Source organism: Notolepis coatsorum (assembly GCF_963971535.1).
Source record: "Notolepis coatsorum genome assembly, chromosome: 6".
Taxonomy (NCBI): domain Eukaryota; kingdom Metazoa; phylum Chordata; class Actinopteri; order Aulopiformes; family Paralepididae; genus Notolepis; species Notolepis coatsorum.
The window spans coordinates 100651554-100677173 of NC_140170.1; the positions used below are offsets into that span (position 1 = coordinate 100651554).

At 44.4% G+C, this 25620-nt stretch overlaps 1 protein-coding gene across 4 annotated transcripts in view; it reads right to left on the reverse strand.

Moving 5' to 3' along the window:
• The window catches only part of phc2b (polyhomeotic homolog 2b), a 139675-nt gene that overhangs the window by 53941 nt on the left and 60114 nt on the right, over positions 1 to 25620 (reverse strand). For 2 of the 4 annotated variants that reach the window (XM_084316187.1, XM_084316186.1), the window contains exons 3-7: positions 16407 to 16568; positions 15988 to 16065; positions 13740 to 13901; positions 10823 to 10957; positions 7379 to 7673 (exon numbers count right to left, since the gene is read on the reverse strand). In XM_084316187.1, coding sequence (XP_084172313.1) covers positions 7379 to 7673; positions 10823 to 10957; positions 13740 to 13901; positions 15988 to 16065; positions 16407 to 16568 — 832 coding nt within the window. The remainder of the gene's footprint in view (positions 1 to 7378; positions 7674 to 10822; positions 10958 to 13739; positions 13902 to 15987; positions 16066 to 16406; positions 16569 to 25620) is intronic. The other 2 variants (XM_084316188.1, XM_084316189.1) reach the window with 2 other exon arrangements.

Sequence of the window (25620 nt, forward strand, 5' to 3'; positions counted from 1 at the left end):
GATTTACATTATTACAAATATGGTAACGTGGTTGTGGCTTTTACAAATAGTGGTTAGCTTTAGAGATGGATGGATGGCTATAATCACGGAGCAATAGTGAGGTGAAACAGATACATTTAATTCGGCTAGTAGTAGCAAGCATATATCTATGGTAGCAAGGCTCTCTGCCTGCCACTAGCTGTGTGACTCTCAGCGCCCCCTGGTGAGCCCCCTGGTGCCCTGCACCTGTTGTGACGATCATTTCGATTACACACGCACGTTATGAACCATTGATTAAAATATGCACGTGCGTGGTGATTGTGTTGGGCAGACAAAATGTTTGATAAAAACGCTAAAACTGGGTCAATTTCAATACTTTTTTTTCCCTTCTTCATGAAAGCCACTGTTGGCCTAGTCCACATTGTTTATTGAACAAAAATACAATGTGGAGGTTGACCTTTAAACTAATTTATTTATTTTTAGAATTTTTTTATTCTTAAACTAATTTAATCTATTGAATAGCGACCTGTTGAATGCAACTACAGTTCAATATCTTAAACTAATTTAATCTATTGAACCGTAGTTGCATTCAACAGGTCGTTATTCCTCTGACTTCTCTGTCTCTGGTCTTTCAGAAGACCAGCGCGCGCACACACACACACACGGCTCCCTGCCCGGTCCCCGATAGCCCCAACCCTTTTTCTACCTGAGCTCAGTGTGTGTCTCTTGGTTTGCTAGCGTTAGCTCTGCGGCTAATGTTAGGTTGCCCCGAATTAAAGGGGAACTATCTTATAAATGGCCTTTTTCAGTGTTTAGCATTGTTTCCTAGCTATGTGGACTTATATTAATATGATCTATGTCTCTAATTCTCATATTGGCGCATTCTTCCAATTCTCCTCTCACAATATTCACCCTCACTGAACTGAGTCATCTGAAAATGTGATGATTTGTGATGTCAGAGAGACACCGCTGCATGATAATGTTCAGGCGGCGCAGTGGTTTAGGTGCCCAGGCTCAAAACGGCTTAAGATCTTGAGGTAGAAAAATGCTGTTTTTGAGGACTTCATTAGAAATACAAAACAATGAATTAAAAAAAATAAAAAATTACGAGGTGTTCCATAAACTCACAGGAATTGTGTAAAAGTGCCCAAATAGTGAAAGAAATAGTAAAATAGTTCCCCTTTAAATGAATGACTAGGTTCTAAAGCATTAGAGTAGTTTTCACTGCACATAGAAACAGTCAAACAGCGGGAGCATATGACCAAAAACCAGGCAATTTAGAGCCCTTAAGGAAGCAACTAGTCCGCTCTAGTTCAAGTTTCTTTATTAGTTGTCATACAGAAGTACAGAATAATTTTTTTTTTATCTACTTTTTTCTCCCATCCCAATTTCGTATCGTCCAATTCTACCCTACCCTGTCTCGAACGCTGTCAGGCCATGCCTCCCACAAGCCGGCTGCAATGTGGACGAAGCTTTACATCACGAGTCCCCTCCGGTACTCGAGAAAGCAGCCGTCGCATCTTTTCACCTGCACAGCGCGATCTCTCAGCAGCGGGGGTCTGCATGGGAGGGACACGCCACCCCCGTCGCTTCCCGATTCTGCTGCGCAGGCGCACCAACCAACCTGTAGGAGTCGCTGTCCACAACGTCCGATTCCCACCCATCAGCTTTCCCACCCCTAACACTGCCAATTGTGTTAGTATGAACGACCAGCCAAGCTGATAGCAATGCGGAGAGCTGGGCTCGAACCCAGCGTCTCCTGCATTGGTGGCGAGCGCCTTGCCCACTACACCACCAGAATACTTTTATACAAAATGCTTCTTTCTGTTTCGCTCCAGAGACTGTGCTAGGCAAAAATAGATAATAAAATAAGTATAGCAAGTATAAAATAGAAGTCAAGTACGTAGACAAAAATGTTCAGTATATACATATATACAATGCTCTATGTAGAGTAGAAGTAACTAAGTTACCATACAATATACTATACAGTGCAAAGCAGAAGTGGGATGAGGTACAATTTAGGTACAATATAATTTACAGTAAGGTGTAATGAGGTATGGGTTGTAGTGCAAATTATTTACCGATAAATATAAAGTATGCTTAGGTGTACTAAAGTGGCTAAAGTGGGTTGTATGTTTAAAGTGAGTGTGTGCGTGTGGATGTGTGTGCTCTGAGTGCATTTGATGGTTGTTACATAGTGTTATTGTTCGTTGAGCATCCTGATGGCCTGGGGATAGAAGCTTCTTCTGAGTCTCTCTGTGCTTGCCATGAGACTCCGGTATCGCTTGCCTGACCGCAGCAGTTCAAAGAGGCAGTTGTTTGGGTGGCTCGAGTCTTTGATAATTCTCTTAGCCTTGCCCATGCACCGCTTGTTGTAAATGTTCTGGAGGGTGGGAAGCCCCCCTCCAATTGTGCGTTCGGCTGAGCGGGCCACTCTCTGTAGTCTGCTACGGTCTTGTGCGGTGCTATTCCCAAACCAGGAGGTGATATTGCCAGTCAGGATGCTCTCTATTGTGCATGAGTAGACGTTCTTAAGGATCTTCTGACTTGGAACTTCCTTAGGCGTCTGAGGAAGTAGAGGCGTTGCCGTGCCTTCTTCACAACACTGTCAATGTGTGAGGTCCATGTCAAGTCCTCGGATATGTGGACTCCGAGGTACTTAAAACTGTTCACTCTCTCAACCGGCGCCCCGTCGATGCTCAGGGGGCTGTAGTCCCTGACCCCCGACCTCCTAAAGTCCACAATCATCTCCTTTGTTTTGCTGACGTTCAGGGAGAGGCTGTTCTCTTGACACCATCCCGCTAGAACCTTGACCTCCTCCAGGTAGGCCCTCTCGTCATTTGCAGAGATCAGGCCCACCACTACTGTGTCGTCAGCAAATTTGATGATTGTATTGTTGATCTATGGCTGCATGCTGGCGCTAACGTCAGCGTTTCCGTTAGCCGGTAATTACCGGTATTTGACCGGCAAAATCTGTTGAAGTCCGACATATTTAATCTCTCCGGTCATAGTGTCCGGTGAAAATAGTTCCCTCTGGGCACAGTTTGATTATTTGAATTGTATTTGGATGGGCTGGAGTTGGGTGGCCTATGCGATGAACGAAACAATCATTGCGTTTGTTGTCGTTGCTTCGCTCAGCGAGAGCTTGCTGCTGGATTTGCGGAAGGCATGCAGCTGCAGACCCACAGAACCCACCAGCTTTGCTGGCACAGTGCGGTCCCCAGACCTGGAAAGCTGCTCTGCGGGTCTGCAGCTGGATGCTTCTTGCAAACTAACTGCGGCCGGCTCGCGCTGATAACAGCTTTCATTGTTGGACCGGCTGCTTGGTGGAGCAACGATGAAACGAATGTAATGAATCGTTCGTCGCATGGGCTATTTAATTTTGGCCTGTTTTGGTACGGTTCGGGTGGTCAAGTTGTGCTTGGAGGGAGTTGTTTTCACCGGACATTATGACCAGCACCAAGTCGTTGGGAGGTGGAGATATACATCACGCAAACCCACGATAATGTTGCCGTCTCTCTCTGCAAAATTTCTCAGTTCTTCGCTTGATATAATTAATACAAATGTCCAATATAACGGAATTCGTTAGCTCATAAAAATGTGATTATAACAGACTGCTGTTTAGTGTCGGACCGACTGCCCACATACGCGGTCTATTTTATTTCAAGTCAGCAGCAGCACGGAGTATCGAGGGACTTATTTTATTTGGAATATATTAATGACTATACGCAAAAGTAGCCTCGTTTTAAGTAATAATATTATAAATCTACATGCCTTGAGGATGACATTCTTTATATAGCCTATATCAATTGTTTTAAAGCTCAATAAACTATGACCGGAATTAATCTCATTTGTCCGGTAGATTGAAATCTTGCAGGTCACGGAGACCGGCAACAATTTTTTCTAACGGAAACCCTGGCTAACGTTATTGCTTTAAAATGCGCAACTGTCGGAAAAACCTGGCAGCGATAAGAGGAATCGATAGTCACGGAGGCATGCAATTCCAGGAATCGGACAATTAGGAACCGGCTCCCAACGGGAACCGGTTTTCGATTCCCATCCCTATAAATCACTGAGGGAAAATTGTCTCCATGTATTGACCCATGATGATGTGCAGAGTAACACACAACAACAGCGCAAAAGGACTTACTTCCACTTTCGTTAACATTATGTAGGTGAATGGAGTCCAATCTGTGCTACCCGGCAGGGTGGTGCGCACTGTCAACTGGGTGGTGTCTGGTAACTGGCTGGATAGGTGGTGTCTGGTAACTGAGTGATGGGTGGTGTCTGGTAACTGAGTGATGATAGGTGGTGTCTGGTAACTGGCTGGATAGGTGGTGTCTGGTAACTGAGTGATGATAGGTGGTGTCTGGTAACTGAGTGATGGGTGGTGTCTGGTAACTGAGTGATGATAGGTGGTGTCTGGTAACTGGCTGGATAGGTGGTGTCTGGTAACTGAGTGATGATAGGTGGTGTCTGGTAACTGAGTGATGATAGGTGGTGTCTGGTAACTGAGTGATAGGTGGTCTGGTAACTGACTGGATAGGTGGTGTCTGGTAACTGAGTGATGCTAGGTGGTGTCTGGTAACTGAGTGATGATAGGTGGTGTCTGGTAACTGAGTGATAGGTGGTGTCTGGTAACTGACTGGATAGGTGGTGTCTGGTCACTGGATGGATAGGTGGTGTCTGGTCACTGGCTGATAGGTGGTGTCTGGTAACTAGATGGATAGGTAGTGTCTGGTAACTAGATGGATAGGTAGTGTCTGGTAACTAGATGGATAAGCGGTGTCTTGTTTGGTTAGGCTTTTGAATAGTTTGGCCTCCCATAAATTTTACCGGCACAGAATGGGAGACTGCTCGGAAGTTGCAACTGGCTCCGTTTACCACTAATATAAGTACATGTTTGAAGTAATGGATTCACTGTAGTAGCACAGCTGTAGTGCTGTAACAATCGACACAGGGCTTGTCTTGACTGTAGACCTCTCCAAGACAATGAAAAACACTGAACGGATGCTAGACTTCAGCCAAAGAAAACCAATTCAAATGACAAAACCCTCCTGGGAAGAGTCTGAATGTAAGTCAGGGGTTGGATGTATTAAAAGGAGAGAGACGACTAAAAATAGTAGACCGCAGGACTTTAGCAGTGGAGATCTGGGCTGTTAATCTAGGAGGTTTCTTGGGGGGGCTCCATGCTGTGCGGGTGCAGTAGTGGGACGCTGGCTCCTGTCTGCCAAGAGTTGGTGGTGATGAAAACACAATGGAACACAATGGACCACACTGCAGGAACAGCTGCTTCCAGCCAAGCCCTATTCAGGGGAGAATGATCCCCCCTCTCCATGTCTGGGTGGACAGAACTAACAGAAAACACACAGAGCTCCCAAAAAGATCGGCCCTCTCCTTCCATTTCTCTCCGATGGCTCTATTACAACTCAAAACCAAAAATAGACTTTCTTTGGACTGTGCGCCGTCCTCTCAGACCGGGTCGGCCACATGACTGAACGACAGAGAGACTAGAGAGGTTACGTCAGTTAGGGATTTCGATGGAATTATGTTAATGTCTTCCCTGATAGAGTGAACACCGGGACACCGGTTCCTTGCACGGGGAAAGCCAGACAGTTCTTACGAAATCTAAAGCACCATAATGACCCCAGTCACAGTGAAGAGAGAGAGAGAGGGTCTGAGCTCTTATCCCTCCCTGCTGAATCCCATCCCGCGTCTCTTCCTCTCCTCCTCCAATCCACAGGGTGCTCTCCTCTGCATCTCACGGGCACACCTGTCCCTCATGGCTCGCTGCTATGGCAACCCATGGTAATTTCCAGCTTGTTCACAGCCAGGTTTTTCAGCTCCCATCCTCCCTTTCAGTTCATGTGAATCCATTACTCCGACACACGCTAGACAAAGACACAGTTGTGCACTCACACGCTCAGCTAACCCCCCCCGGCCTGGCGTGGCGTATATTAGGCACACTAACAAGAGTGTAAAGGGCTAATGCTCGCAGTCACTGCCACACACACACATACCACGCATGCACACAAATTGCACATGCAAGATACACAAAAGGGAGGCAGTACATGAGCACACACACACACACAGGAGTTAAGCTGCGTGTACTGCTGGCATATTCACAGCCATTAACACTTAAAGAAATAAATACATTTAAACAATAAACTATAAGAGTTCTAGAAAAGACTTGACCGATGGCAGATGACACACTCTCCTCACAACCCCTATATTGAGTGCGAGTGTGTGTATATATATATGTAGTGATGCACGATATATCGGCCTCCGATATAATATCGGCCGATATGGCCGTTTTTTAACACATCGGTATCGGTCCGATATCAAGATAGGGCAGATAAAAAAAAATAATAATAATAATAATTTCTTTTTTTAATCTTTTTTTTTCTTTTGACATGTTTTGGCCTTAAATTGTTTCAAAATATCTGTCATTTTTGAAAATAAGTAAGTTACAAAAGTAAAAAAAATAAATGCGTTTTGGAAAATAGCTCTTTATTTGATTATCATAAAAAAGTGTTTTCTATACAGAGATATCGACATCGGTAAATATCGGTATCGGCCAGAACAGCAATATTAATATCGGTTATCGGTATCGGCCACAATTTTCACATCGGTGCATCACTATATATATGTAAGTGTGTGTGCGTATATGCGCGTGTGTGTGTGGTGCCGGTCCTGACACGCCACATATACAGTAGAGAAAGACGTCCATAAGTGGACTCTGTTACAACACTCTATTCTTGTCCTACTGTAAACACAGGGGTAATGTTTCTATATCTGCGTGTACACCCTGAGGTATAATTTGAGGGCTTGAAATGTACATCTGCTACATAAAGGAATGTGGCGAGTGTGTGTCGGGGGTTGGTTTGTTTTATGTACCCATGGAAATGACAACAAACTGCCACTGTGGCGCAATATTCTGTGTCATCTCACTCGACAAAAACAACAAAACAAACCACATTACCATCGAAAAACAGCTTGTTGAGTTTAAGATGTGATCTTTTTTGTTAACCCCTTCTGGTGGTAAATGGACTGCATTTATGTGGCGCAGTTCTAGTCTTCCGACCACTCAAAGAGCTTTACATCTTATGCTTCACTTTCACCCATTCACACCAGATGGTGGAGGCAGCCATGCAAGGCACCAACCTGCTCGGCGAGAACAGTTAAGAGGTTCACCGCCTTGCTCAAGGGCACTTCCGACACACTGCAGAGACGAGCCGGGATCAAACCGCCAACCTTCAGATAAACAGACGACTGCTCTACCTCATGAGCCACCGTCGACGCCATCTCACAGGTAATTGAGAGCGTATGGGACCTTCAGATGACAAATGACTAAACTCCTGAGCCACTGTCACAGTAGGTTATACAGACTCTTGCATACCTGGAGTGATGAGAGGCTGGGCGCTGATGGTCGTGACGCTGCGGCTCATGTTTATGGCTCGCACCTCCGTGACCCCGGCGCTGTCTCCTTTCCTCCCCCCCTCGGAGGGGCCATCGGGGGGGCCAGCCTTCAGCCCTGCTGCCCCCTGGCTCCCCTGGGCGGGGTTCTTGATCAGCGAGGCGGGCTGGATGGGAACGGGCGTCTGCTTCAGGCTCAGGGCCTGCAGAGTCTGGGTCTGAGAGGAGGACGCCGTCGCCCCCTGCTGGCCACGGATGGCCAGGTTCTGGACCTGGTTCTTAACGAAAGAGGCAAAATAGATGGGGATATTAGAGACACAAATACAATTCATGCGTTATTTCTATGATACAGTGCAGTTCAGATTCAATCTGTGAATATGAAGAAGTCTCTCCTTAGGCTGAATACTGGAGTGATGATGTCATCATGAGACAAGTCCTGGAGCTGCTTCATAGACCATGTGAGTCGAACAGTTCCCTGGTGATTTTGAATTTTTTTAAATTATTATAATTTTTTTTTTAAATGGGATATGGCTATATCTTCTGATTCAGAGCTGTAAGCGCCACATCTAAACAAAACTCCTTTGGGTATTGTAGCTCCAACAACATCAGTCTCTCATTTATTGTAAATGAAAAAAAACTCCCAAAAACACTTGATGCCATCACAAATTCAAGTATTGACGTTCTGATTTTTAGCTCAGCGAGAGAGTTGTCCATGTTAATAGATATTGACGTTGTCCTAAGATCATTGGAATAGCGCAGTGCAAATTCTGTTTTAGTTAGGATTTTCCCTTTAAAAATAAAAAGGCCCAATCAGTAATCCAAACAACACTAATTGGCAGCAACACCACCAAAATTAAAACTTGGAACGGAGACATGTTTTTATTCTCTAGTTAACTGACTGAGCTCTTAACACATGTGGCGCCAGACCCGAGATATCCCGGGTTAACTCGCCATGCGTTGGGCGCCAAGACCAGAGATTTCTCAGGTTTTGGTCGTTTATTCCTTTATTCGATTTTTTATTCATTATTCATCCACGGACCTCTGTTACCATATAGGGAATGAGTCTGAGGTCGCCAAACTGCAATACCGGCCGCATCCTGCTAGACGGCGGTATCGAGCACCCTTTGTAACCTTGTATCTTGGCCTGTGTAATGGCCAAACGTTTCCGGTTTCATGTTTCCTTGTCCTGCCGGTTCCATTGAAGCGCGTCAAATATCCCAGATCCATATGTTGTGGTGGATTATGCCGTGGGCCAAATGGACATTGGATGTACCAGATGGCGATCAAACAATTGGAATATTATTTTTGGAATACTCCATCACAGGTAAGAACGATCCGACGTCAATTTTAGCTTGATCCTGCAATGCTTTTATACCGATCAGGCTGATAAGCCACCCCCCCCCCCCCTTTCATGCATTCATGATGGAACATAAAACCTATGATATAGATTTGATTTCGGGATAATAGCGTATACAGGAAAGAAATGGCAACGTCTCTAGTGGATTTGACGTATAGGGCTATAACTCAGCATTTCATGAATTACCCTAGACCGCTCTAAAACCATACTTATATTCACCATGGTATAACACAGGAATGTATGGATGGAAATTTTTTTTCTTTTTCACATATTGAACGATAGATAGGTGATGTCAAATAGGCCATAGGAATGTATGGATGGAAAATCTATTCTTTTTCACATATTGAACGATAGATAGGTGATGTCAAATGGGCCATAGTATTGTATCAATAGAATATAGTTATAGCTCTACAAACAAGGTTTTTTCAAGTTTCTTTAATAGTTGTCATACAGAAGTACAGAATACTTTTGTACAAAATGCTTCTTACTGTTGCGCTCCAGAGACTGTGCATGACAAGATAAGTATGAAATAAAAACATAGTAAAAATTAGAAGAAAAAAAAAGAGGTCACAGTGTTCAGTTTAGACATATGTACAATGTTCGTAGACGTAGTTACCATACAATATACAATACTGTGCAGTGTACTAATATACAATACTATATAGTGCAAGGCATAAATGGACGAGGTGCAGTTTAGGTACAATTCACAGTAGGTGTACGAGTTGTAGTGCAAATCCTTTATCAATAAATATAAAGTGTAAGTGTGTTTGTGTGATCTAAAGTGTGGAGAGTGGGTGCTGCAGTGTGTTGTTTGTTTGAGTGAGTGTGTGTGTGCGTGTGGGTGTGTGTGCTGTGTGCATTTGATGGTTGTTGCATAGTGATTATTGTTCGTTTAGCGATTATTGTTCGTTTAGCAGCCTGATGGCCTGGGGATAGAAGCTCCTTCTGAGTCTTTCTGTGCTCGCCATAAGACTCCGGTATCGCTTGCCTGACGGCAGCAGTTCAAAGAGGCAGTTGTTCGGGTGGCTCGAGTCCTTAATAATTCTCTTAGCCTTCCCCTTGCACCGCTTGTTGTAAATGTTCTGGAGGGTGGGAAGCCCCCCTCTAATTGTGCGTTCGGCTGAACGTGTCACTCTTTGTAGTCTGCTACGGTCTTGTGCAGTGCTAGGTGACTCAGTCCTATCGTTTAAAGCTCGGCCTAGCTACAGCGGGCCCTAACTAATAGCTGGCGCCGAATGAGTTATTACAAGGGCCATCAATAGACAGACATATGGGGTTTTGATAACATTTGCTGTATTTTGTGCCTGTAAACATTTGTAAACACTGCAGTAAAACTGATCTATATTCTGCTTCATGATTTAAGAAAGTTCCAAAAAGATTATTTTCAAGTACATAGGTTTGGTTGGCACGGTGAGAAAGAGTGCTGTGTGGAACTAGTGTTCCATGATAAAACTATGTGCAGGAATTCTAATTATCTGTGACAATAAGTGACATTAATCCACCATGGAAAACAATCAATCGTGCATGTCCATGGTTATGCTTCATTATAGTTATTGGTACGTATCAGATTTACTGGATTTCATGTTGAAATTGCTGTGTTCTGTATAGATTTTGAATGTGTACTTACAGTATGGCTAGCATACAGTTAGATGCTAAGGGTGTAACGATCCCAATACAGAATTGAAAACCTGAAGAAAATGTTTCGTGTTTGCTGTATTTTGTGCCTGTAAACACTGCAGTAAAACTGATTATATACTAACTATATTCTGCTTCATGACGGGTTAAGAAAGTTCCAAAAAAATTATTTTCCATTTGCATCCTTTAAATCCTTTAAGTATGTATGTGAATATACCCCATATTTACATGGTAAACTAATTTATTGGGCCTTTAAGTGGGGGGAACGGATAAGGTAGGGGTGCACAATGAATTAGGAGTCTATTGAGCTATAAGATTAGTGGCAAGAGAGTTTTCTTGCATGCCAGGTTATCTAACATGTTATGTTATGTATCCTGCAAGCAGTATGAAGTGTTTGATCCTGGCCACTCAAGTTAACAGCTGATCATGGTGTACCTGTAAGGAGGACTGCGTGGAGCTCTCCGATTGGACAGCTGTCACCGTGGCGGTGGGGGTGAAGATGAGCTGGGGCGACAGAGGGACAGCACGGCCCAGACTCCTGGCTACCTGCACCAAGTTACTCTGCTGCGCCTGGAACACACCACAGACCAGCCACATCAACACCTGCTGCTCCACACCACAGACCAGCCACATCAACACCTGCTGCTCCACACCACAGACCAGCCACATCAACACCTGCTGCTCCACACCACAGACCAGCCACATCAACACCTGCTGCTCCACATCACAGACCAACCACATTAACACCTGCTCCACACCACAGACCAGCCACATCAACACCTGCTGCTACACACCACAGACCAGCCACATCAACACCTGCTCCACACCACAGACCAGCCACATCAACACCTGCTCCACACCACAGACCAGCCACATCAACACCTGCTCCACATCACAGACCAGCCACATCAACACCTGCTCCACACCACAGACCAGCCACATCAACACCTGCTCCACACCACAGACCAGCCACATCAACACCTGCTACACACCACAGACCAGCCACATCAACACCTGCTACACATCAACACCTGCTACACACCACAGACCAGCCACATCAACACCTGCTACACACCACAGACCAGCCACATCAACACCTGCTAGACATCAACACCTGCTACACACCACAGACCAGCCACATCAACACCTGCTCCACATCAACACCTGCTACACACCACAGACCAGCCACATCAACACCTGCTCCACACCACAGACCAGCCACATCAACACCTGCTAGCAGTAGTTTTTGGTTGGTTATGTTTGTTCACCTTCAGCGACGCCCCGCCACACACATAAAACATTCACACTTGGGAGCCGCCCTAGTGTACAACCACAGTCTTCTACTATTCGGCAACTGTGCAGTTAGGGAGTAAGTGCCTTGCTCAAGGACACAGCTGTAGTTGAAGTAGATCACTGGTTAAATTCCCAGACTGGCAGGGAGATCTGTGTAGGGGAAGTGCGTGAGTAACTGTCGCAGATTTCCCTGCCAATCTGGGAATTTGAACCGGTGATCATTTGGTCACAAGCCTGCGTCTCTACCCTTGTGGCCTCGCACACACAAAGTGCTTCAGTTGCCATATGAAGTCGTTATACCCATGTTGTTTATGTTTCAACAAGCACGTAATTCATGACGAGCTGCGACCCATCTGGCTGCACCCCCCCACACTCTTCTGTTACTTGCTGCATTGATATGCGCTTCCTTCGACCCAAGAACGGTAGGCATTATCTCATTATGCAGTTACTGTATCTAGTGGCAAAGTTGTACATTTCCCACCTTCGATTATAGTACCACTATCTGGCCGATTGCTGTGATATTTGTTGTGAGGCATTGGTACATCAATATCGGTCAGTGTGGCAAATACCTATATCTATTATGTGAAAAGTGCCACCATGTGGCGGAATGACACAACTTTTCACTTCTTCGCTAGCATGGAGCAAACAAGGGTGTCAAGTCTTAGTCTTAGGCAAATAGGACTAAGAGTTCATGAGTAACGCATCACTTTCTGTTTACGATGTGTTTTTACAAAATTTGTTTGGGTGTGGCAGTCATAAGGTTTGGGCAAGCACCTTCCTGAATCACACATGTGGAGACGTTGGTCCCTAGATGCCACACAACAGGTTTCGTGAGAGATGAGACCGCTGTATGTGTGTACAAAGTCTTGTGTCAAATAAGACAGTATAGAAGCAAATTTCATATTTCTAGCACATACCATGACATGGAAAACTATTTATTTCGGTATTATCCTTTTTTCTTTTTTTTGGGACAGACCGACAGATGGACCATCAGACTGACAGAGTGCTGTGAAATTGATGTGTGATTGAATACTTAAGTGTTTCCTAATGCCGGTGTACAATGTTTTTTTCACTTGGTATGCATTTGCAAAAACAACAACAAACAAAACAAACAAACGATACAGAACACATATGCACCAACTAAAAATACGATACACACTAAAACGACATCAGGAACGACAGCCAAAACACAACTCACAATATCTGCCAAAAACCATCACATGTAGTTAGCGATGCCGTTTGTTCACTCATGATGAACAGACAGGCTGTGACTACTGTTGGCAAACCAAGTGCCGGCAGTGTAACTGATGCCAAGATAATACAGACAAGTTACCCAGTCCTAGCATTGTGACAATAATAGGCTGCTAATAGCAAGCGTTAAAAAGCTACTTTCTACTCGTTAGGCATAAAGAGCTGGGGGTGTTTTGATTGCTCCTGTGCCTCCTACTGTCCTCAGAGCAGTCACATGACGCCTCCTACTGTCCTCAGAGCAGTCACGTGACGCCTCCTACTGTCCTCAGAGCAGTCACGTGACGCCTCCTACTGTCCTCAGAGCAGTCACGTGACGCCTCCTACTGTCCTCAGAGCAGTCACATGATGCCTCCTACTGTCCTCAGAGCAGTCACGTGACGCCTCCTACTGTCCTCAGAGCAGTCACGTGACGCCTCCTACTGTCCTCAGAGCAGAGTCACGTGACGCCTCCTACTGTCCTCAGAGCAGTCGCGTGACGCCTCCTACGGTCCTCAGAGCAGAGTCATGTGACGCCTCCTACTGTCCTCAGAGCAGAGTCACGTGACGCCTCTTACTGTCCTCAGAGCAGAGTCACGTGATGCCTCCTACTGTCCTCAGATCAGTCACGCAGAAGTTATTCCTCCTGGTGTTAATAATGAATCTGGGAATGCCAGATGAAGAATAAAACACAGGCATTTACTATGGAGAGCTATGCATGCGTGAAAAACACAAGGAACATACACACGGCTCCAAAAGTACGTGACCTAGTACGTTTATTTATGCAGCATGCGTGTGCCAGCGGGTATGCTAGCTGCGTCTGGCATCTCACCATCTGTGCACGCAGGTACATCTGTGCTTGGCTGGCGGTGAGGGCGGGACCGGAGGGGCTGCCCAGCAGCACGGCCTGCTGGGAGATACCGGTGGGGGCGGAGCTCACGCTATGGGCTCGGCTGAGCAGCTGAGCAGCGGCTGGGGAGGTGGTTAGGTTCATCTGGGTGGGGAGGAGAGTAACAAGTACGGTGATCAGGTTAGAAAAAGGGATGCAACGACATTTTGGTAACTGAAAATATTCAGCTGAAAGTAGCAATTAATAACACATTCGGCCGGAAAGAGTGAAAAGGCAAAATATTTTGACCGAATGTGTGGTTAGACATAAAGTATAGACATAAATATGATGCGGTTTCCAAATAATTAGATTATCTCTATGATTGTTTCGTTGCTCTGCTACTGATAACGTGTTCAAACCCCAACTGTATCCCATTAATCTCCTATGAGAGAGCCTGAAGCAAGCGTTGCCATCAAGCTCCTACTTAGCCGCTCAGACTGTGGTTCAAACAGTGCCGGCAAACCATGCTGTTCTGTGAACGCGATGCACTCCAGACTCTGTACACCTTACTGCATCGTGACTGTGACTTGATCCGTGGTATAAAGACCATTACGTTGTTGTGAGGAAAAAGCAGCATGTACGGAAAATAATGTTGTACAAGCGTTCTTTTGACTCAACGTATCCTCTGTGCTGCGAGCCCTGTCTCCAACTCAACTGGCATTTCCATCAAATCCTATTTACCCTGGATCATTTCATGCTGCTTTCTCCCCACATCAAAGTAATGGTCTTTATAACACGGATCTAACCTCTTGGATATTGGAGGACCAATCAAGGCCTCTTTCCAGAGCTGGCACAGAAGGCATGCAGGTACTTGTCTGCCCCATGCATAAGCACAGACAGGGACTCATTTGTTTATTTATTTTCAGTTATTGTGTTTTTTTGGTGTAATGTCTGGTGGAAAGGACAATTTTCAATAGACTAATACAAGTTTTTCAATGTAAATTTTATTTAGTCATTGAAAAGCATAAATCAAAAGCTAAATGTATTTAATACAAGTCATGCAATGGTATAAATTGGCAAATAAATGAAAAAAATACAGGTATTCGGCCAAGTGTTCCCTTATATTCAGTTTCGGCCAAGAATTGTTTCCCTAGTTAGAAATGTTCCTCTGTTAATACCATCTTATATAGACAATATTGACGAATAATAAATCACTTTCTAACACTTGCCCAAGCTCTCGTCTGTACACGCAGTTAGATGCAATCAGCTCGTACAGACCGGAGCTCGATCCCATTGACTTTCAATTAGTTTGAGGCCAACTGCTGAATAGCCCGAAACAGTATGAGAAACAGCATGGATTGTGCTGAGAAAGGACTCTACCGATCAACAGCATCATTGGTAGGGTGGGGTACCTTTCACATTTGAACCGATAACCCAACGGTACCTTTTTTCGGTACTTTACTCTAAAGGAGGTTATCTACCTACCTCAGTTGTAAAAAAAAAAGAAAAAAAAAGAAAAGAAAAAAAATCAAAACCTCAAATAATTTATTATCATTATTATTTATTTAGAACAATTTGTTAACACATTGAGTGCCAGCAGGGGGCGCACTATTTATCGCTTGAATGCCAGCCTTTTGGGACTGATTTTTCGATATTTCATGATTTTCACGGAGCTATTTCTATATTCTATATTATGGCTATGTGTCTAATACGCCCGTCGCTTATCAATGACTTGCAGTCAACATGTACGAAACGGATTGTTTTTTCATCAGTACATTTCCGTACATTTAGTGTAATACACACAACACGTTGTCATTTTCCGGCTGATTTATTAATCGTTTTCAAATAAACGCTAGATTATAGATAGTATATGTGTACTTATGCACGCTAGAGAAGCGGGCTGAAAAATTTATTATATATGACCTGGTCAGCGCTAACGTCATATACACAGATACACACATAGGGGACACGTTGTGAAATATGTGAAAAAAACATCTGATTACCCCAAGACTGGTAAAATAGATTCAGATCAGATCAGATGTTCTGCAAAAAGATTATTCCAATTCCTGATCGCCATTCCAAATATCGATCGCGTTTATTGATCCAACGTTATGTACTCGAAACACATAATCCACGCTGCTCTGAGGGTCCCCAATGAATGCAGTAGTCTCGGGTTACATGCCTGAGAAGTAAAATGTGGAATTCGGAGTTTTAAACGTGACAGAGGTGGGGGTGTCATAATGACACTCACTGTAGTCTGAGAGGAAGCCGATTGTTGGGAAGACGTGCCGTTCTGGGAGGAACCTTGTCTTCCTGCTGCAAGACTGGCCTGAGGTCAGCCGGGAGAAAAACATGGAGAACAGGGTTAAGACCACATAGAACATTTTGGTCCATTAGTAGAGGTTCTCATCTAATTCCACTCTAAATGAGAACGTCTGCCAAATGACTTACATTCCTCTGTGTGTGAAACGACTACAGTAAAAGTATGTATTCATGTATTTTTTAGGTTACAAGGTTATGTTGTTGTTTGCAGTGTTGTTTGCAGTGTTATTGTGGAGCCGTCACACAAAACAGGATGCCCCCCCCCCCCCCCCCCCCCCCCCCCACAGAAAAAACCATGGGTCAGCCAGTGACAACAGTGGAGCTCTGTGCTTGTGGAAGCTCATCTACCTGCTGAGCGGCGGCCAGGCTCTGGAGCTGAGCGGTGCTGAGGTTGTGCTGCTGCTGGAGGGCTGCGGTCTGGAGCATCAGGTGCTGCTGCTGGGCTGCGTACATCTGCTGCAGGTACTGGGCCGCCGTGTTGGGCTGCCTGTGGAGCGCCTGTTGGATCACCTGCACACGGAGCACAGGGGGGGGGGCGGGGGGTCAGGGGATGACGCTAATGATAACGTGCCGTGTGCAGGGGTTCTCACAGGTTGTTAGGTTATCTGTGGTGGTAGGAGGCCTGGGGGGTTAAGACAGTGGGTTATCTGTGGTGGTAGGAGGCCTGGGGGTTTAAGACAGTGGGTTATCTGTGGTGGTAGGAGGCCTGGGGGGTTAAGACAGTGGGTTATCTGTGGTGGTAGGAGGCCTGGGGGGTTAAGACAGTGGGTTATCTGTGGTGGTAGGAGGCCTGGGGGGTTAAGACAGTGGGTTATCTGTGGTGGTAGGAGGCCTGGGGGGTTAAGACAGTGGGTTATCTGTGGTGGTAGGAGGCCTGGAGGGTTAAGGCAGTGGGTTATGTTGTGTCTGTCCACTATTTTTGTTACTTTTGTTATGCCCCCCCCCCCCCTATGTAAAGCGGCCCTGGGTCTTCTGAAAGGCGGTATATAAAACAAAGTTATTATTATTATTATTATCTGTGGTGGACTGGTGGTAGGTAGGAGGTCTGGGGGGTTAAGAATAAGACAGTGGATTATCTGTGGTGGTAGGAGGCCTGGGGGGTTAAGACAGTGTGGTGGTAGGAGGCCTGGGGGGTTAAGACGGTGGGTAATCTGTGGTGATAGGAGGTCTGGGGGGTTAAAACAGTAATCTGTGGTGGTAGGGGTCCTGGGGGGTTAAAATGGTGGGTAATCTGTGGTGGTAGGCGGTCTGGGGGGTTAAGAATAAGACAGTGGGTTATCTGTGGCGGTAGGAGGCCTGGGGGGTTAAGGCAGTAGGTTATCTGTGGTGGTAGGAGGCCTGGGGGGTTAAGGCAGTAGGTTATCTGTGGTGGTAGGAAGTCTGGGGGGTTAAGGCAGTAGGTTATCTGTGGTGGTAGGAGGTCTGGGGGGTTAAGGCACGTAACTGAACAGCAGTTGGAACTGCGTCAATACCCAGAGAATGCTGTCAATGTGTTGGTCACCTTGGGAAATCTATTTGTGGCGAGTCTGTTCAATATTGTGGTGGGGTTAGGGTTAGCTAATGTATCAACGATACAATGTATCAATTTACTGAAAGCAGAGACAACAGGTAATACTAGGGATGCTCGATATTGGCTTTTTTTACCGATACCGATATACCGATATTGTCCAACTCTTAATTTCCGATACCGATATATGCAAGGTTTCCCCCCTCAAAAAACGTACATACATATCTCTTGTCGTGTAATTAACACAACATTATGCATACTTTGACAATAAATAAAATAATAATTTGTTCTTACTTGCTTGACTGTGTAAATAAAGGTTAAATAAATGTAAAAAAAAAAGAAAATATCACATTTTTATGCCAATATCGGCGGATAATATCGGTAGGCCGATAATATCGGACATCCCTAGGTAATACTAATCATTATTATTATCATTACATTAGCTTTATAAATTTTCTAGAACTTAAGGTCTTGTCCAGACGAACTTTAGTTTTCATTTAGTTTTCATTTCAAAAACGTTTTCCGTAAAAACACTAAATCGTCTCAAGAAATATGTGCGTTCAAACTAAACCACTTAAAACTCTGTATCGCTGCCACAAATGTACAAAATAAACGCCTTTCCTGTTTTAGACGTCGCTCTTTTATTTTGAAACCCCCCGACCGGAAATGTTATTGTTTTTGCTAGCGGAACAACTTGTGTGGTCCGGTTCTGTGCTTTTGAGCTAACGCTAGTTTCCAAGGGAGAGGAGAGAGACCCCGCGGCTCACATGCAGCTACAGGCAATCGATGAGGAGGAGGAAGAGCTGCTGATTTTAATCGGCAGGAGAGAGAGAGCGCGTCAAAGCCGTATATAATATGGTGCGTCGTAGGCACGACAGTGCAGCTCGAACTACCTGTTGTATTAAATTAATTTATGTTTAACTTGTCCCTGTGTGCAGTCCTTTCGACTAGCCCCACCCGTTCAATGATGCATGTAATTGTATTAACGTTACTGTGTGTTGTAGCTATGTTAATAATGCACATGCGGGTTAAGGTAGGTGGGCTATCATCGGTTCAGGAAAGATGCGTACTGGCTTGTAAAGACAGGAACGCAAGGGTGGCGTTGATTGATTGCGTCTTCAGATTTGTTCACTCTGGGACCCGTTCTCAGAAAATAGCGTATTCAGGCTCCCAGAACAAGGTTACGTCTGGACGAAACGTGCATACAATAAAATACTTTGGCGGATACACCCAAAATCGTCGTCGTCTGGACAAGAGAGACACACAACAGACAGGCATGAAAACAAACACACAAGGATGGAAAGGGAAAGAGAAGGCAGTGGAGAAGAGATGGGTCTCGAGGCGGGATTGGAACATTTAGAGACTCTGGAACTCCCTCCCTCAAGACATTAGAGACTCAGAGCCTGGGAGCCGTCCTGGAGAGGGCTCCATCCCCAGAACGGCTAAGGTTGGACTTGGGGGCGGAAAGAAAGCAGGCTGAGGTACACAATGTGACCGTAGATTGAAAGTACCGGTAATTTACACATTTCCTATAAATGTATGTATAAATGTATCCTATGTATTCGCAAGCAGATTTGTAGATAATTGGTAGATAAGCAGCAGAGACTACCATTATGTCAATCTTTCTGTTAAGAGAAATATGAAATTCATGTCAATAAAAACAGGCTCAGTCATGTGTCCTTCAAGCGATTATAATGGAGTTAATCTCTTCCAGTGACGAGGCCTCTCCACACCCTTCATCAAAGTGGTGACTGACAGCCTCAAGCCTGGTTGCCAAGCAGAGAGGTTGACCTGTGGCCCATTGGTTTATAGAACCAACATGACCCAAGAGGAGTCTGAATGCAATGGATACATCCATTCAATCCTCATTGAGCGTAAACCTTCTGGTAGTTCTGTATACTGAATGGGCCGGCCGGTGACAATACTGCTCAATTCCGTACCGACAGCGGATTAAGTGCAAGAAAAGGAGGATGGAAGAAGCTAAAGTCCTAGAGGCACAGCGGCAGCATTAAAAGCAGGGTAAACGCTGAACGGCGATCTGGGAGAGGATCACTATGTGGGTCTCCAGGTCAAGAGCACTACAGCAGAGGACAAGGTATGGAGGCCTAACAGGAAGTGAAACAGCTTTGAATTGCATTCTACTCTCTCATTGAATCCATTGTAAGGCTGAGACGATATGCCATTTGAAAGAATCGATAAATCGGGACCAGATTATCGATAAATATATATATATATTTTATTATTTTTATTTTATTTAAACAACAAATGTATGTTTATTTTGCAGCAATTCTTTGTTGTTGCCGCCATCTTTAGTGTTAGACTTCCCCATTCAAAAAACTACCACAGTGATCCTTCTCATTTATTTCTTTTGATATTTTTCCCCCTCCTTTTTCCTCCGATTTTCTCCCATCCCAATGTTAGTCGTTATGCCAATTCCCAATCCCCTTCCTGGTCGCTGCGCACTTACCCCCCACAGTCGGTCTGGGAGAGTGGAGGCTATCACGTGCTTCCTCCGACACACGTCTAGCCAATCAACAGCTTCTTTTCACCTGGCAGCGCGGACTCTCACTGAGAGGGTGTAACGTGTGGAAGGATCACACTACCCCCCTTAGATCCTATCCGCGCTGAGCAGGCGCCCCGACCGAACTGTAGGAGTCGCTGTTTACAACGACCCGGACCCACCCCGCCAGCTTTCCCACCCTCTAATACAGCCAATTGTATTAGTGTGAACGGCCAGCCAAGCTGGTGACAACGCCGGAGCTGTGAGCTGGATTCGAACAGGCGAATCCAGCCGCTCCGGTGTTGGTGACGAAAGCAATCTCCGCTACGCCACCTGACCGCTCTGATCCTTCTCATTTTATAGTAAATTCAACTGAATTTACATGAAATGGGGATGTTTTAACTAAAACATGCCATAAGACCTAGTATTTTAGTAAAGTATAAAAAAAAATTACATATGCAAATATATCGATATGTAACGCCACTTATCTATATCACACAGTTATCAATAATTATCGATAAGTGGTCTCAGCCTTAATCCATTGAATCTAATCCAAGTTTCTATGACACTGTAGGCTACAATTACTTTGATCTTATTATTCTCAGACTATTTACGGTCACGTTGCTTCCAATTATCCCTCCCTAATTTTGCCTACTTGCTATCTGAGCTTTTATTTAATTTGTATTGTTTTAAGTCGTTCTGGATAGGAGCGTAATGCCTAAAACGCGAATGAATCCCCTAAAATGCCAACATGCCGTTTACAGGATTCAAAAGATTGTCTGTGAAACCCGAGTGGTCATCGATACTGTGAGCCACAACATTGTGCTCAGCGAACTCCCGAGACGTCGGAATTGAAGGCACTGCACTCAGCTGGCTCCAGTCCTAACACAACCACAAATCACACAAGGTGTCCCCCAGGGTTCTGTACTCGATCCACTCGGCACCAAATGCCGCCCAACAACCCACCACTTTCCCACATCGACTCCTGTCTGTCTGCAATAGAAATATGGATGTAAAGACAATTTCCTAAAACTTACCAGCACCAGCAAAGTCAAAAACTCCATACTCTCCATTGATGGCACAACTCCTGTCTCCGCCTCCTCCAAAGCAGGCAAACTTGACGTGATCCTTTAACCCACCCTCTTCCTCGACCCTCACATCCACCAAAATGTCAAATCCTCCTTCTACCACCTCTGCAATAGTGCAAATAGTCACTCCTTGCTGGTTCAACACTCATCCATGCCTTCATTTCCTCCCGTCTTGAATACTGCAACTCACTCCTCTACGGCATCAGGGCTAGCTCCATCAACAGGCCCCAAATGGTCCAGAATGCATGCATTCGCCCGACTCCTAACACCCCCCCCCCCCCCCCCAAGACATTAAGGATTCAGAGTCTGTCTTCATTTACCAATTCCACCTCAAGCCTTCTTAACCCCCCCCCCCCCCCCCCCCAGCCTTATTTGTTGTGTTATGTCTGTCCCACTAATAACAACCCCTTATTGTAAAGTGACTGAGTTCTAGAAAAGCACTATATAAATCCCATTTCCTTTTTAAATTATTATTATCATGATTAGGGTGACAGTTACCATCTTCCTGGGCCCTCATTTATCAACCTGACGTACGCACAGATATGTGCTTAACCCGTGCGTACGACCATTTCTAAGCAAAGTGTGGGATTTATCAATTCGAACTTGACTTTGTGCTTATGTCTACGCACAGCTCTGAGCATGCTTAGCTGACGCCCAGTGGTAGAATATCGTTACTACGGCATATGCGCTCCTCAGTTCATGCATTAGTTTCAACGTGGAAATAAGCTTCCGTGCATTACTTCCAACACTGGCGTGTTCAACTTCTGTATGACCCGTAATTCATTATAGTTCATTGTAAAATAGCGACAGTAGTGTAATTATAACGGGCTCATGCGGGAACAAGAGGTTGGCTTGCTTGTTTGGCACGGGGGGCAGAAGCAGAACACCCACCTCCAAACGCCATTAAATATTGTTTCAAATAAAAAGCGACATACTATTATTTTGTGTCATGTTTCCAAATAAGATTGGCCACAACGGAATGCTTTCTACTTCAATTTGTTGATTAGAATAGATTACCTCGCTCCGTTGAAACTTCACTGAGCTCAGCACACAGACATGATAATAATAATAACAACAACAACAATAATAATAGCTTCATTTTACATAGCGCCTTTCAAGAGACCCATGCAAGGTCGCTTTACATAGATGGGGGGGGGGGGATAACAAAGTAATAAAGATAGTGGACAGACTATGTAAATATGATGATGGGATTCAAGTTCGCGTTTTTATTGATCATAGGCATGCTGTCAGAGTATGGTGTCATAATCAAACATTCTAGAACATTTGTCGTCATAATAGAACATAGACTACATGGCATGGTCCATCGTGATTGTAACTGAGGGGTACAATTCCCTGACTGTATTGATAAGTATGGTATCATTAAACCACTACCGCTTTATGTACTTTAATTACTGGCCATACAGTACATGATATCTAAATATAATGAACACTTCCCACAATGAACCGGTTCTACACAAAGTTGTCTTTAAGTATTTATTGCAGCAAAAGGTACATAATACTTCTCTATTATACTTTGAATGCACTTGTAAGGCAAAGGAATGTGCGTAGGCAAATCAACAATGAATGTCCATTCTCTGGTTACGCAGGAGGTAATTATACAACCTGAATCTTAGGGAATTATATCTATGGTACACTAGTAATATATAGCGGGAGATACTGGAAGGGTCCCCCTGGTTGTAAGCCAGCAGGGGTAGAGGGTCTGTCGGTAGTAGAGAGTCTGGTCAACGATGGCTAAGGAGACTCCAAGTACAGGAGACGGTGCAATAGCCTCTTGATCCACAGACGAATACAGCTGTTCTCCGTAGACTGTAGCTCCACAGTGAAGAAAGCTAGCCGGCCTCAGGCTCTCTGAGGCGCCGACTCGACTTGGCTCCTCGCGGGGTAAATCCAACACGTGTAAGCGTCGGCGATTCTCCGCTCCATAAATCACAGGACCAAAGCAAATATATTCCAGCCGCAAAGGGCTATGTAGTCGTCGGGTAGATTAATCCAGTGTACATGTCCACACGGTTCTCGTCTAGGTCTCCTCGGGTGAAAGCGCCATGAAAGCAGCCCAGCCTGGATAAGAACTCTAGCTAATACGAGGAAGCGTTGGTGATGCTGGTCACTGTAGAACTTTAGCCGCACGATACACTATACACAAATAGACTATTACTGACTTAATAGAAATATGTCGCACTCGACGGTATAGCGCCAAACTCTGACAATTCAGTTATTAATTCGCACGCGGTCTCAATGCTCTATTCTGGGGCCAAACAGGCCATACTTCACCGCACGTTGTATCGTGGGTGAGGCTTCAACTTATTGGGTAACTCTTGACTTCTGACTAAGTAAGACTAAGTGCTTCTGTATTCACCTGTGCCGTATTTATACGCACGGTGAACAAACTAGTGCCAACGACATTTCTGTCTCGTATCCCTGGGCAAGGCCGGGCATGCACAGACATGTCTTGACGGTGACTTTGAACCTGACTCTGGAGGCGCGGCCCCGGCGCCTGTGGACCGCTGTCCAATAGGAGAATGAAATATTATGGTCTGTGCTAAAGGGATATTCCGTGTATATGTACAAGGAATATACAAGGGATATCAAACGATATACAAATACTATGCAATATATATCAATAAATAAATATATATATTCGGTTTAATCTGATCCTTTGTAACAGTGATATTGTGTAGACTGTTATTACTGTACCACCCATTGTGACAACAGCCTTGTGAGCTCCCGCACACAAACATGATGGAATTCAGTTTGTATTGATCACATAGGCAGGCTACATCATATATGGCAGTGAGATTCATTGTTCTTGTATATGCTCTCGTATTATTGTTTATATAGGCTACCCAATACTGACATCAAAATAGATTGTATGCCTCTAGAAATCATATGCAGCAGGTAGAAAATTGACGGAAAATCCGTCGCGATTTGGAATAAAATTGAGGAGAACTTTAATCCCTGGGTATTAATCAAACAAAACGGAAAAAGGCAGTCATATTCCAGCACAGTCTTTATTAGTGTTTGCGCTGCCCAGGCAGCAATGGTTAATAGATATCATATCCGACATCACCGTACATGTACACGTCTGTCAGCCTGTCTCATAACACGCTTCCCTCGGTTTAGTAAATTTTTCCACATTTCATGGGGGTGTCCCATTACCGTATATGGTTAATCGGGGCGGTTTTGGTATGCAAATACGTGAAAGTGTGCACGAGCCTTAGCGTAGAAGCAAGGTGATATTTATCATGACAGGTGTGCGTAGGACCTGTGTACGCACGTGTGATAAATCCCGTTTTTTTTTGTGCGTGCACACATTCTAAATTCTGTGCTTACGTGTGGAAATAGAACATTTTCTGAGGAAACTTGATAAATGAGGGCCCTGGACTTTTACTTTTAAAACAACATTGTTCAATATTATACTTACTGTACACTTACTGTAGATTTCTGTATATATTTACTGTATATTTTATATTAGAATGTATATACATAACATAGGAAATGTAAATCCCGGACCGTATTTTATTATTCTTAGGCTTATTTAAAAAAAAATAAAAAATCTTATTCGTGACTTTGTTTTGTCTACCTAAATGTTTACTGTGAGCGATTTGTAGTGCCAAATTTCCCTCGGGACGATTAAAAGTATTTCTATTCTATTCTATTAACATCATCATCATTAGTTACCTATTGTTTTTGTTATTAACATGATCATGGAAACCAGTCTTCAAGGGAGACTTTGTAAAGCTCTGTACATCCTTGCATGGCTTGAAATGTACCACCAGATGGCAGTAGACAAGAGCCCATTTAACGTACGCTGAAAACAATGTGTTCTGAATGTGTTCTCATGTCTGAATGTCATAGAAAATGTATAATATCATGTTTCTTTCTTTCCTTCTCTTAAAGGAAAAAAGAAGAAAGAAGAAAAGAGAAAAAAAAAAAAAAAAAAGAGAAAAAAAGAGAAAAAGAGGATCTCCTCACTGGTAAACAAGAATACCCTGAAGACTCTGGCAGGAGCACTCATTCAAGGGTACTACGACTACTACGACTATGCGTGCACCTCATGGTACCAAAGCACCTCAAAGGCGCTAAAAACAAAATTACAAACATCTCAAAACAAACTGGTCAGACTACTGCTTGACCTTACTCCTAGAACCCACCTCACCCCTGCCCACTTTGACAACCTAGGATGGCTTAGAGTAGACGACAGAGTACAGCAACTTGCAATGGGCCTGGTCTACAAGATACACTACACGACCAAGGTACCCATGTACATGTCAAAATACTTCCCAAAGGTCAGTGAATACCACGATCACAACACCAGAGGGAGCTCCACAAATCATGTTAAACCCAGATTCGGCTCAAACAAGGGACTAAACACGTTTCGCAATTATGCCACATCAATGTGGAACGCCCTACCCAAAGCTGTAAAGGAATGTGAATCACTACCCACTT